Source organism: Cottoperca gobio, chromosome 22, assembly GCF_900634415.1.
Source record: "Cottoperca gobio chromosome 22, fCotGob3.1, whole genome shotgun sequence".
Taxonomy (NCBI): Eukaryota; Metazoa; Chordata; class Actinopteri; order Perciformes; family Bovichtidae; genus Cottoperca; species Cottoperca gobio.
The window spans coordinates 4,266,287-4,279,881 of NC_041376.1; the positions used below are offsets into that span (position 1 = coordinate 4,266,287).

Here is a 13,595-nt window from a genome sequence, read left to right on the forward strand (position 1 = left end):
TCAAACCTTCTCTGAACATCTCTTCTTTCCCTCTCTTTTACTCCCCGACACACTCATTACAGCTGTTGAGCTCTTTGCAGTTTAATGAAAGACCCTAAGACATGGGAGCTAAGCCCTCTGTCCTAAATAGCATGTGGGTCATGCCCCATAGATTAGAAATCTTGGAGCAGCTACAGAGAAAGCAGGAGATTTACTGACATGGTCATCATAGTGCAGTGGAGAGTAATGCCTCCAATGGAGGGATGCATGTGCATGTTAATCTGTTATTAGACAAAGAAGCTTTATAATCAATCGTTGACAATGCATAATTGATGCTGGCTGTTCTGCAAAAAGGTTTTAGGAACAAAGATCTTTAAAAACAAAAGAGGTTTTGAGCCAAACGGTCACCGGCTTTACACAAAATGAAATATTTAGCATGCTGTTAAGTGTTTGTGTCTAGTCTAGGTTCAGCGATCTCTTTTAAAGCAAACACTAAAAATATGTTTATACAATTGTATCACACACAGAAATGTTTACTTTGGACTGATACTGGCTTTTTGAGGCCAATAGTGAAAGTTTAGCGTCAAAGAAATATATAAACAAAGATTATTTTATAAGGAATCCCTACATTTCAGAAACCAGAGTGAGGTTTATTGCCAAGTAGATTTTGGTGCATACAATAAACAATAAATATATTAAGAGGAAAAATAAAAATACTGGTAAAGATTTATTAAAGTTAAGAAAATAAATATATAATAAAACATTACAATTAAAATCTGAATAAAATACAATAAAAAAACACTATAAAAATGATGTACAATATGACATTTTATTTATTAGTTATTTAATTCTGTGAGCAATATACAGTATGTCCTGAGAATAAATATCTCTGTTAAAAATTAACTCGTCAGTCCTCTCTGGGGAAAAATGTAATGTCAGCACGTCTCCAAAACACCTCAAATTTATCTTTGGCATTTCCATACTGCAATTTCCTTGTAATTATTAGCTAATCTACTTTTGTGCACACAAACAGAGGAACATTTTGGTTCAGAAGCTCTCGACAATGACCTTTTATGTGCATTTAACCTGCTGTACAAACAGGCATTCCCAACATACCTTATATGGTCTGTTATAATAAGAAGAAAGGAACTGAAAATGCATGAGTGCATTAGAACACGCCTGTACTTAATACTTCAATAACTTAGACCAAATGTCCACACAGCTGACGTGGGCTGAATGTTTTTTAGTTCTCTTTTAAATCAGTGCTTCTGTCATTTTGAGATTTCTGGACGTGAAGGCTGGTGCTTGGGTTATATAGGTCTAAAATGTCAATACACTCAGTTTAAAACTGAGGGGGAATAAGGCTACCAAGGCACTAGCAGCAGCAGGGATTATCCCACTCCAAATGAAAGTGAACTGCAGGCTTTATATGGAATAAATGAGGGATTTTGAAAACCCAACTCACAGCCACATATCGCACCATTTTCTTTTTTAGCATCCATAAATGTGACGGAGAAATCCTGATGGGAATGAATGGGCTCTGTAGATAAAACTCCACGGGTTGTAATTACGCTAGATGGCCAAAGTCATCATATTTTGTCCCTGGAAACTACGGTCCAGTGCGCAGGCTCGGCTGCTGGGACTCCGCTGCAGCATCACGCACGCCTCCTTCCCACTGAGCAGTGCGGTACGATTATCCTCTACAAATCATTTTAAAAAGCCCTCTGAAATTTGACGAAGGATCACTTTTATCTCGACGAAACATCACTGAAAAACACAAATACACACACAGCTTGCTGCTTGAGTCTTCTTCCTGATCTTATATCGCCAGTCCCATCCATATTTGAACAGGTGTAACAGCGCAACTGTGCATAAAAAAACATGCCGAATGAAGAGGAATGCATCCTGTTTTTTTTTACTTTGCATTAATTATAGTGCATTTAATTTATGACACAGTTTTAAGAAGAAAAAACGCTTTTAAAACTGCCAACTTGCAAGCAAACACTCATTAAGGATAACCGAACGCTATTTCCAATCTAGATAAATTAAGAAAACAAAAACATTGTATCACTAAAAAGCTTCACAAACACATATTGTTACATGAATAATAACCATGCTACCATGTTGGATACATGTCGGCTCCTGCAGACGGACATGTTCCATCCTCAGTGCAGGTTTATTTGTACCTTTAGATTGAGTTCTGCGGTGTCTCCCTCAGCACACAAGCCGGCTGATCAAACACATCGCCCGGGGGAGATTGTCCAGGATGTCGCGGTGGCGGTCTGCAGCTCGTCTGTTGTCCCCGGCTTCTCCTTCCTCCACGGTGTCTCTGCTGTCCGGTGGAAATTGACACATTTTACTTCACTGCAGCAGCAGCAGCAGCAGCAGCACATGCTCAGACAGACTCACGCACTACTCGCATCTTTCATTAACCATTTCTTCACCGCAGCTCATCGTGCAGACCTCCAGACTGGTAGTTACTTGCTTGGAAGTCCCTTCAGTCTTGTCTTTGTGCAGGATGTTGAAAGGGCTTAGCTAATATTTAAGCACAGTGGCCATCCCAAATGTCAAACACGTTGGCATGGAGAATGAATAACTTTGATGTCCTTTAAGCCCATAATGTAGTAAGATTTGGAAGCACATTTCTTCTAATGTGATGGAAAAAAAGATCCTCTTAAGTCATTATAATGAGAAACTTTCTCAAAATGAATGACTTATGATTTAATTATCTCAAAAGAATGAGTTTGTATCTTAAAATAAGTTATCTTATTAGTCAGCCAGTTATTGTTTAGATACTAGGTTCATTATGTTGCGATACTATTTTGAGTCATTATTTCAAGAAAATGTCATTATGACATATCCGTATGACAGAAACGTATGCCGGTGCATACGAAATATCGGCAATAGGTTGATATAAATTAAGGGTAAGTTGTGATCGTTTGAAGGACGCAGACGATACGCCGAACACGGCAGACATACGGCCCCGTCACACAGCTCCGTATGGCAGAAACATGCCGGCGTATATGAAAATTCCAAAGAGTCCAAATACGTCCAACTTTTCCACAGTGGTGTTGTAGCTGACGTATACATAACGTACACATAACGAATTATTATACGTATGTCAAACATTGATAGCGTATCACTTACCTATTTAAAACGTATCAGAGCGTCTGGCCAACGGAGCTGGAAAAGTGCCATCTGGTTCACGTCATGCTGATGCTGGAGAACGGCTAACATGCTGAACGCTAGCTGTACTGTAGAAACACGTTTAATAAGTTACTCCGTCGTCAGGCATCATCTTAACATAGGGTAGGAATAGGTTATCCACGCGTTATCAATAAACTGGCTGTAGGGTTCACCGTCAGCCGACGTAGCCTTTATCTAACGTTCCTCTAACGTAGTCACGTAGGTATTCACGTACTGTATTTACGTAGGTAAGTATTCACGTACTGTATTTACGTAGGTAAATATTCACCTACGTATTCCATATTCACGTATTCACGTATGTCTAACGTAACGTAACGTCTGCATATCTTATGAAGCACACGTCGGGTACGTCCGGTAATTTTGAACATGCTCAAAACATCAGCGTTCACCAACGCACCCCAGCGTAACACAGTGAGCTCTTAACGAATACTACTTATACCTTACCTTATATCTACGTACACCAGCATGTTGCCGATATATATATTTTGTATACGCCATATTTTTGTATATCTTATGCATTCGTTGGGCATTCGTCTGATACATTTTGTATAAGTAAGTGATGCTCTATCAATAAGTTAGACATGCGTATCTGTATATATTCACTTTTCCGATCCGATGAAAAGTTGGACGTATTTGGACTCTGACAAATGTTCGTATGTGCCGGAATACGTTTCTGTCATACGGAGATGTGTGACAGGGCCTTAAGTTTAGCATAAAAACTAGAAAAGTGAAAAAGCTAGCCTGGCTCTGAAGTAACAAAATCCACTTACCAACACCTCCAAAGTTTAATATAACACGTTGTATATTGTCTGTTAAATATGTACAAAAAACAAAGTGTAAAAATAACAACTTCTGGTTTTAATGAACCGATGTGCTGGACTTGGTCGGGTTGCCAGGCAACCAAACAGTTTACAGGTGAGGTACAGTAATTACTGCCCTCATTCGAGATGTAAACATTACATCGCTTCACTCTCAAGGTAGCCGATACTGACTACTTTAGCTAAAAATATATACAATTCTCAGAAAATATACACGACGTTCCTGTTCAGACTATTGTTCTCAAACTTTCAAAGACTTCCCGTCGTCACTTTCAGACCTCTCAAATAATCTGGTTTATTCTCACTGGGTTATCAGTGGGATGAATATTTTAGGAGTTTGAAGAAGAGGTGTGAACCTTCACACACATCCAGTGACACAAGAAGAGTCGACACCTATGGCAACAATAATGGCTGCATTTTAAATCGCATACTTTTTACTTTTAGTACATACTGCAGCTGCTCTTATAAAGGACGTACTGTACTGTAAGGACATACAACTCCATCCTAACATGGCACCTTAAACTTTGACCCTCTTGCTCATGCATCTGCTGTGCAAAGGATTGTGGGTCAGAATAGCCAGAAAAGCATGCTGGCTTCCATACTGCAAAATGCGACCGGATGCAGTCGGACATCCTGGTGTTTTTGGCATACTGCATTTGACATACTATGTATTGGGACATTCCTAATCTTTTTCTGGCATACTAAATAGTATACTAGTCTGGGTATTGTAGTGCAGAGAGTTTTCTCTTTTTATGTTTGTTTTTAGAAAGAGCCAGGAGCTGTGTAAGTTAGTGTAGCAGCCTGAAACCAAAGCATTATTATCAGTGTCATTAAAGTCAGAGCGATCACTGTAATGTACTCTCAAACTACTTCATTCAGCAAATTAAGGTCAGGTGGTTTAGTCATGAGGTGTGCTTCTGCTATAATCATTTGCAAACAAGTGCTTAGGTAAGCTTGTCATCAGTTATTACAGGGAGTAAATGGCTGAAAACTATAATGCCTTCCTGTTGATTTGATAAACTTTGCTCCACCCCCCCCCCTCCAGGACCAAGCGCCGCACCATGGGCCATCAGGCCTTCCGCTCAGCCGCTCCTCACCTGTGGAATTCCCTCCCAGAACACCTGAGGGCTCCACATGCCACCGACTCCTTTAAGAGGGCCTTTCTTTTCAAAAAAGCCTTTCCTTAAACCTTATGTCTGTTGTTATTGTATTGTAGCGCCTTGAGAATAAAAAGTATTATTATTATTTATTCTTGAGTAGACTGTGACATACTCCTTTTTCCATTTGATATTCTGCCAAAAACTTTATGATTTGTGTTTTAAAGGGTGTCAATTGTGTCCACTTCCAAAAGCTTTTAAGGCCTCGACTACAATTATTCAGATAATTTTCCAGACTTTCCAGACGAGTGTAGAAACTCTACTCTGACATGTAGCATTGATGGTCTGAACATTAGTGCTTTATGTTTCTTTTTAGATTCCTTGTCATCACTAGTTCATTACAAGACACCGATAATTAGGAACAATCAGTGGTGAAAGAAATACTTCATTACATGTAATAGTCCTGAATTAAAATGTTACTGGAGACATAGTACAGAAGAATTATCACTTGCATCAGAAGAAAAAGTGCAGTGTTATGCCAAAAATATTACAATATTCAGTTTTTATCATTAATGAATACATGTAGGAGCATTTTAATGCTGTAGTTTGTCAAAGTGGAGCCTTATTTGAGATACTTTGTATACAACTGGGATTGTATAAAAGTATTAGCACCCTGCAAGTCTCATGTTAATCTATAATAATAAATCATAATTTATTTGTTGGTTATCTTTTGTATTATTAATCTGAATCTGCAAAGTATTTAATGTTGTCAGATAAATGTAATGGAGTTATAAGTAGAATATGTAGAAGTATAAAGTAGCAGGAAAAGGAAATACTCAAGTAAAGCTCAAAATTGTACTTTCCACCACTTTACTGGTGCAGGATTTACAGTAATAATAGCAGTGCTCATTCTGAGTACGCAGTAGTCCACAGTGCATAGGATGGAAGGATTAATCCTGATGATATGATGTTTTACAGGATGTAACTATAAAAATCGACCCTGTTAACCGTTTGTTCCTTCTAGTTTTAAGTGGTTTTCAAAGGGAAATGTCCCTTTCAACAAGACACGAGTGGTCTCGCAGAGATTTGAAGAGCATTGTAATAACGTTATCTGTATGCTCACTCACCACATATGATATCAACCGGACGTTAATGGCAGATACTAAAAAAGACCTTACACTTTCCACAGAGGCTCATAAACACAGGAAGGGTGCTCACTTCACATCAACCTACAGATGAGTGGACGGAAACAGGAAGCAACAGCAGAGAACATTCATCTGTGATAAGCACGAGCAGATACTATAAATATTGATTTTCAAGAAACTATTTTAGACGGAGAAGAGTTAAGATCTAATTGTAGTCAAAGCCTGGACGAGGCTATTAGAGAATGTTTGGAGACTTGCAGATTATCTGAATCTGAACAATCTGACAGTTTTAGAGGATTTTAAAAGGAAGACAGAGAGAAACCACACAATCACACGTGTGCAGGGTTTATTTGATCGTTTGATTTCGAGGCTCTATTGGACCACACAGTGCAGGGCCCGTTCAAAAATTGCTGATACTCAGTAATGGCATCAGCCCGATTTGGGCCAAAATCACTGGAATGGATATCGGAACAATACATACAAATACTAATGCACAGACTACATTATGTTTTGAGTTATATCCAGTAATTTACACTGGAATTATAATTTGTTATTCTAAATACTCAGATTTTCACAAAGTTGCACTTTCATTTTAAATGTTTGAATGGTGCTGACCAATCAAAAACACTAAGTTTAAATAAAAAGAAGAAGCAGTATGTATTAATAATTAGTAAGTAGTTTCAGTTTGAGCATGAAGCTTTTTAAGATGGCTCGGTTGAGCAAAGTCCATCCATATAAATGTATTAACAGCTTAAAGGTTTAAGAGGGAAGACTACGTCAGATTAGTAACGTCAGATTGGTAACGTCAGATACGTAACGTAAGAAAACGTGGCATCGAGCCAGTAACAGCAGTAGAGCGCGAGCTGTACTCCGCATGTTGTTCGGCGGTGTAACAGTTAAAAGGGTCCCCTCTCAATAAAATACAGCGTGTACATAACGCACTAATAAATACGTCCTGTAGATCTCAAGAGCTCAAACACTGCTTTTCTGGGATCGGCTGTTGAGAAAATCAAAAAAGGACAAACGGAGACTGAACATTTTCTGTTAAATAAAACTCAACCGGAAACTGTCTCCCAAACAAAACGTCCAGGATCCAACTTCCTGCTCGATGACGAGACTTTTACTTAAAGACACTGGCCTCAGAATAAAATGTTAAAACATCTAAGAAAGTAAATCACTTCTTAAAACCAACCTTTTTAAAAGGAAATCCTTGTAATAATGTCAGACGTTTGTTTTACCTTTGAGTTCTAAAAGGTTTCATCTGTTCAGTCTTATTTTACGCTTGGGTAATTATCCCATTTAATTTATTGTGCTGAATTGTTTCATCTTCATTTTCCCCCCATGTAAAGCACTTTGTAACTGCATTATAAATAAAGTCCATTATTATTGCGCCTGTTTCCAAGTTCAAGAATCAAACGCTCAAGCTCGAGATCTAAATGTGTGGAGATGGATACAACAAAAATAACTGTCAGCAGATGTTTTGGATATTTGTATATTTTCTTATATCGACCTATGACTGATGTTTATATCAAGACAAGCTACTAATGAACATAAAATAAAGATAAACACATTGACAAAATGACTGGATATGAAAGCAGAACACATTCTTGATTTTTGGTTGTTTTTTTTTGACGTTTGCTTACAAAACATGGCTGTATTTGTCCATTTTATCTTTTCTAGTAATGATCATTCTTTTTAGGTTCAAAACATATAAAGCAATTTGGAATTCATTTTTGCATATACCCTGTTTGCATACCTGTGTGAGTAAGAAAACACCTTTCACCTCTGTGCACAGACACCAAAAGAAGAGGGAAAATCAATTATCTTTTTTAATTACATTATCTAAGCATAGATGCATTACTTGTGAAAAAGGTAGAAAAAACAGCAAGTCTTTCTCAATAAGTTAAACCTCTCTGGCCGAAGAGCGGGGCCGGCTCACAAAACAGAAGATTTCCCGTAAAGCATTCAAATTCATTGAAACAAAAAAAAAAAAAAAAAAAGACAAGGAGTTAACTGGTGTGTCGCTGAAGTAAAAGTAGAGCCTCCTTGTTGAATTTAACTTGTTAAAAAACAAAAAACAAAAAACATAGAAGATGCAAGTGGCTTATGTTACAGTCCTTCCACCCTTCTCCACAGGGCTCTGCAAGCAATTTTCATGGAACTTCGTTCCATCGTTTGATCGACAAACAATAAGCGGAGTTATAGTTGGTAAAAAATATTATAATAACAATAACAATAATTACAATGACAGTAATAACGAGAAATGTAAGTAATAAACACAGTCCTGTACAGTCAGGCTCATCTTGTGATTGACCACAGCCAAACTGATCAATTATGGGTCTTCAGCAGCGTGACAGACACGTTCTGACTGAAGAAATGCTGTCGTCTCCTCAGCTGCCCTCGGCTATGGTTTAGTGGAAAACGCCTTTCCATTTCATGTCACCCTCTGCTGCGGGAAAAAAAAAGAAAAAGGAAAGTGATTAGGAGCAGTTTTCTTGTTGTCACAGTTTTAAGTTCACTCGGCGGATAATGTAATCAGTATGAGAAAAGTTTGTTTGTTTATTTTAATTTTCAGGGCATTCACGTTTCTATGGCCATTTCCAGACACGTAAATGTACATATAATATCTCTATACATGGAGATAGAGATATTAATAGTGATGATAAATATTAATTAAAAATACTTATTGAATAAAAATATATGATTTTTTAAATTTTAATAAATAAATTAAAATTAAATAAATTAGAAAGTGATGTTGAAAATCTAAGTAAAAATAAAAATAAAATAAAAACTAATAATAATAATAAATAAAATAAATTAACTGCACAGCTTTCAAATGCTGATTCAGAATTTTAATGTGAACGTTATTGAAAGAAGCTTCTAACTGTTATATAATAATAAAAACAATAATAATAATAAAATAATAATAAAGCGAAAAATAATGTTGATGTTCTGTTTTTCTGATTGTCATTTCTAATGTTACATGTACCTGTAGAGAGTCTTTGAGTACCTTTTAAAAGCGCTTGATAAATAAAATGTATTATTTATTAAAAGAGAAAACTCACCTCGCTGGTTTGTAGTTCAGTCAAGTTCATGGACCTCGTCCTGCATGGAGACTGAGGGCCGCCCGGCCTCGCTCAGACGTTTGGCCATGATGTCCCACTGTGGAGTCAGGATTTTGGATTTAGAGCCTGCAGACGAAGAAGAGAAGAGATGTTGGTCACACACACACACACACACACACACACACACACACACACACACACAGGACAACATCTGCCCCCTGCTGGCTCCACAGAGTACTCATTCATGAATAAACATGATCATTCATGTCTGTGTTCTTGCCTTTCTCTATGTATTACTCTAACCTAAATCAAGTATGGAAAAAACACATCCATAACATCATAACAAGTAACTTATTGCCAGATCAAGTCAGACATTCTTCTTGCATTACAGCAGAAACAAGGATACATACGTTTAACTTACGCACCAAAGACAATATGTTCCAGACGGCCTTATTAAATCTGTGATTAAGCTCCATGTTTAATTTTAGGACAAAAAAGGTGTTTTCAGTCTAACCTTATTAAATTGTGCAGCAAAGAGTTAACAGTTAAATAATGCAAAGGTTAGTTTTCAAACCCTCAATGGCACTTTATCAGCAGTGGAAACAGTCAAAACACTTTTCACGTGTTGTATACACAAACAACCAGCAGTCTGCGTTCCAGTTCACAACATCCATTCATCTTTTTAAATATTTATCATCGTCTTGTCGACAATCTGACAATGACAAAAGCTTTATTAATAATTTGGTATTCAGCCTACAAGGCATTTCTTTTATTTACAACAACCATTGAAGATGAAGCAGTGCGTCTCGTTGTTTTACACACCTGTGAGGTCTGACATGGCACAGAATGAAAACAGCAGGACAAAAAGGATCCGACCACACGCCTCCTCCGAAAGCTTCATTGGTTAGTTTTCAGAATACAATTTCTAAATCCTCCTTTCGGTTTAAAAAGCACTTGTTGGTAAATAAATGAAATCCTGAGATCCAGGACATCTGTATATTTAAAAGGTTTTCTTACACCCCATGAAATCAAGAAGGCCGCGACCCCCCCCCGTAAAGCTGTGTCGACCCCTAGTGGGAGTCGGGACCCCCAGGTTGGAAACCACTGGCCTAGTTTAAGTCCTTATGGATTCTCCTTCACAACTTTCCTCGAGGATTCTCCCAACGAGGTCAGATGGTCTCCACTCTCAGCAAGAAAGTCCATTTCCCAAAATGTTGAACTATTCTTTACCTTTCAGTCCAGAAGAGTTACAATATGAAGTCTATGAAAACAACAACAACGATTTGATTTAACGACTAACACCAAATAAATAATGCAACGACTGCTAATGTTACTGATTCAAAACAAACAATAAAAGATTAAAGAGACAAAACACACGTGATGTGAACGGTTCAAATATTGGTGGTGAAAAAATAAAAACTAATCCCTAATACTTGATCCTGGCTGCTTTCCAACCTAAACCCCCCCCCCCCCCCCATGGTGTTATCCCAGCCTGGGCCTGAGGTGGACTCACAGACCAGTGGAGACGCTGTCCCTCCTCCTCTCCACTGTTACCATGACAACACAGACTGTAGCCTTCAGCTAAAGCAGCAAGGCCGATCCTCCCTCTCTGTTTCTCCCTCCCTCTCTGTTTCTCCCTCCCTCTCTGTTTCTCTCTCGCTCTTCCTCTCCCTCCCTCCCTCTTCCTGTTTCCCCTTCCCTCCTCCCCATTCCTCTCTCTCCTCCGTGTCTCTCTCACTCCATCTTCCTCTACATCTGTCTGTCTGTCTGTCTGTCTCTCTCTCTCTCTATGTCTGTCTCTCCCCCTCCCTTTCTCTCCCTCTGTTTCTCCCCATCTCCCTCCCTGTTTCTCCCTCTCTCTCTCTGTCTCTCTCCCTCCCTCTCTCTCCCTCTCCGTCTCTCTCTCTCCCTCCCTCCCTCTGTCTGTCTCTCTCTCTCCCTCCCTGTCTCTCCCCCTCCCTCTGTCTCTCTCCCTCCCTCTGTCTCTCTCCCTCCCTCTCCGTCTCTCTCTCTCTCTCTCTCCCCCTCTGTCTCTCTCCCTCTGTCTGTCTCTCTCTCTCCCTCCCTGTTTTCTCCCTCTCTCTCTCTGTCTCTCCCCCTCCCTCTGTCTCTCTCCCTCCCTCTCCGTCTCTCTCTCTCTCTCTCCCCCCTCTGTCTCTCTCCCTCTGTCTGTCCTCCTCTCTCTCCCTCCCTGTTTCTCTCCCTCTCCCTCCCTGTCTCTCTCCCCCTCCCTCTGTCTCTCTCCCTCCCATCTCCGTCTCTCTCTCTCTCTCCCCTCTGTCTGTCTCTCTCTCTCTCCTCCCTGTTTCTCCCTCTCTCTCTCTGTCTCTGTCTCTCTCCCTCTGTCTCTCTCCCTCTCTCTCTCTCCCTCCCCCGCTGTCTCTCCCCGTCTCCCTCCCTCTTTGTCTCCCTCTCTCTCTGTGTCTCTCTGTGTCCTCTCTTCCTCTCCTCCTCTCTCCCCCTCCCTCTGTTTCTCCCCGTCTCCCTCCCTCTCTCTGTCTCCTCCCCCTCCCTCCCCCTGCCTCTGTCTCTCCCCCTCCCTCCCTCTGTCTGTCTGTCTGTCTCTCTCTCTTCCTCTCCCTCTGTCTGTCTGTCTGTCTGTCTTCCTCTCTCCCCCTCTCCTTCCCCGTTTTCTCCCTCTGTCGTTCTCGGTCCTACTCTCACTCTCTGTCTCTCTCCCTCTGTCTCTCCCCCCTCCCTCCCTCTTTGTCTCCCTCTCTCTCTGTCTGTCTGTCTCTCTTCCTCTCTCTCCTCCCCCTCCCTCCCCCTCCCTCTCCCCCTCCCTCCCCTGCCTCCGTCTGTCCCCCTCCCTCCCTCTGTCTGTCCGTCTCTCTCTCTTCCTCTCCCTCTGTCTGTCCGTCTCTCTCTCTTCCTCTCTCTCCCTCTCTCTCTCTCTCTCTCTCTCTCTCTCTCTCTGTCTCTCTTCCTCTCCCTCCCCCCGTTTCTCCCTCTGTCGTTCTCGGTCCTACTCTCACTCTCTGTCTCTCTCCCCTCTGTCTCTCTCCCTGTTTCTCTCCCCCTTCCTCCCTCTCTCTGTCTGTCTGTCTGTCTGTCTCTCCCCGTCTCCCTCCCTCTTTGTCTCCCTCCTCTCTCTCTCTGTCTGTCTGTCTCTCTTCCTCTCCCTCTCTCCCCCTCCCTCCCCCTCCCTCTGTCTCTCCCCCTCCCTCCCCTGCCTCTGTCTCTCCCCCTCCCTCCCTCTGTCTGTCCGTCTCTCTCTCTCTTCCTCTCCCTCTGTCTGTCTTCCTCTCCCCCTCTCCCTCCCTGTTCTTCTCCCTCTCTGTCGTTCTCGGTCCTACTCTCACTCTCTCTCCCTCTGTCTCCTCTCCCTGTTTCTCCCCCTCCCTCCCTCCTCTCTCTCCCCCTCCCTCCCTCTCTCTCTCTCCCCCTCCCTCCCTCCTCTCTCTCTCCCTCTCTCTGTCTGTCTCTCCCCGTCTCCCTCCCTCTTTGTCTCCTCTCTCTCTCTCTCTCTCTTCCCTCTCCCTCTCCCCCTCCCTCTGTCTCTCTCCCCCTCCCCCCCTCTGTCTCTCCCCCTCCCTCCCCTCTGTCCTGTCTGTCCGTCTGTCCGTCTCTCTCTCTTCCTCTCCCTCTGTCTGTCTGTCTGTCTCCCTCTGTCTGTCTGTCTGTCTTCCTCTCCCCCTCCCTGTTTCTCCCTCTCTCTCTCCCTCCCTCTCTCTGTCTCTCTTCCTCTCCCTCCCCGTTTCTCCCTCTCTGTCGTTCTCGGTTCTACTCTCACTCTCTTGATCTCTCACTCTGTTTCTCCCCCCTCCCTCCCTGTTTCTCTCCCTCCCTCTCCCCCTCCGTTTCTCCCTCTCTGTCGTTCTCGGTCCTACTCTCACTCTCTGTCTCTCTCCCTGTTTCTCCCCCTCCCTCCCTCTCTCTGTCTGTCTCTCCCCGTCTCCCTCCCTCTTTGTCTCCCTCTCTCTCTCTGTCTGTCTGTCTCTCTGTCTCTCTTCCTCTCCCTCCCTCCCTCCCCCTCCCTCTGTCTCTCCCCCCTCCCTCTGTCTCTCCCCCTCCCTCCCTCTGTCTGTCCGTCTCTCTCTCTTCCTCTCCCTCTGTCTGTCTGTCTGTCTGTCTTCCTCTCCCTCCCTGTTTCTCCCTCTCTCTCCCTCCCTCTCCCTGTTTTCTCCCTCCCTCCCTCCCCGTTTCTCCCTCTCTGTCGTTCTCGGTCCTACTCTCACTCTCTTGATCTCTCAGTCTGTCTCTTCCCCGGTCGTTTCACAGGGGAGAGGGGAAAGTGGGACATAACCCAAAAAAATAAGAGCCCCACACAAGCTCTTAACCCTT

General features: G+C 42.0%; 1 protein-coding gene across 2 annotated transcripts in view; it reads right to left on the minus strand.

The window, feature by feature from the left end:
• Positions 1-7,722: 7,722 nt before the first annotated feature.
• Positions 7,723-13,595, minus strand: part of mta1 (metastasis associated 1) — a 45,043-nt gene continuing 39,170 nt past the window's right edge. The window contains exons 17-18 of one of the 2 annotated variants that reach the window (XM_029460676.1): positions 9,312-9,437; positions 7,723-8,692 (exon numbers count right to left, since the gene is read on the minus strand). In XM_029460676.1, the coding sequence (XP_029316536.1) occupies positions 9,328-9,437 (110 nt within the window). In that variant the 3' untranslated portion in view covers positions 7,723-8,692; positions 9,312-9,327. Of the gene's footprint in view, positions 8,696-9,311; positions 9,438-13,595 lie in introns of both variants that reach the window. The other variant, XM_029460675.1, reaches the window with a different exon arrangement.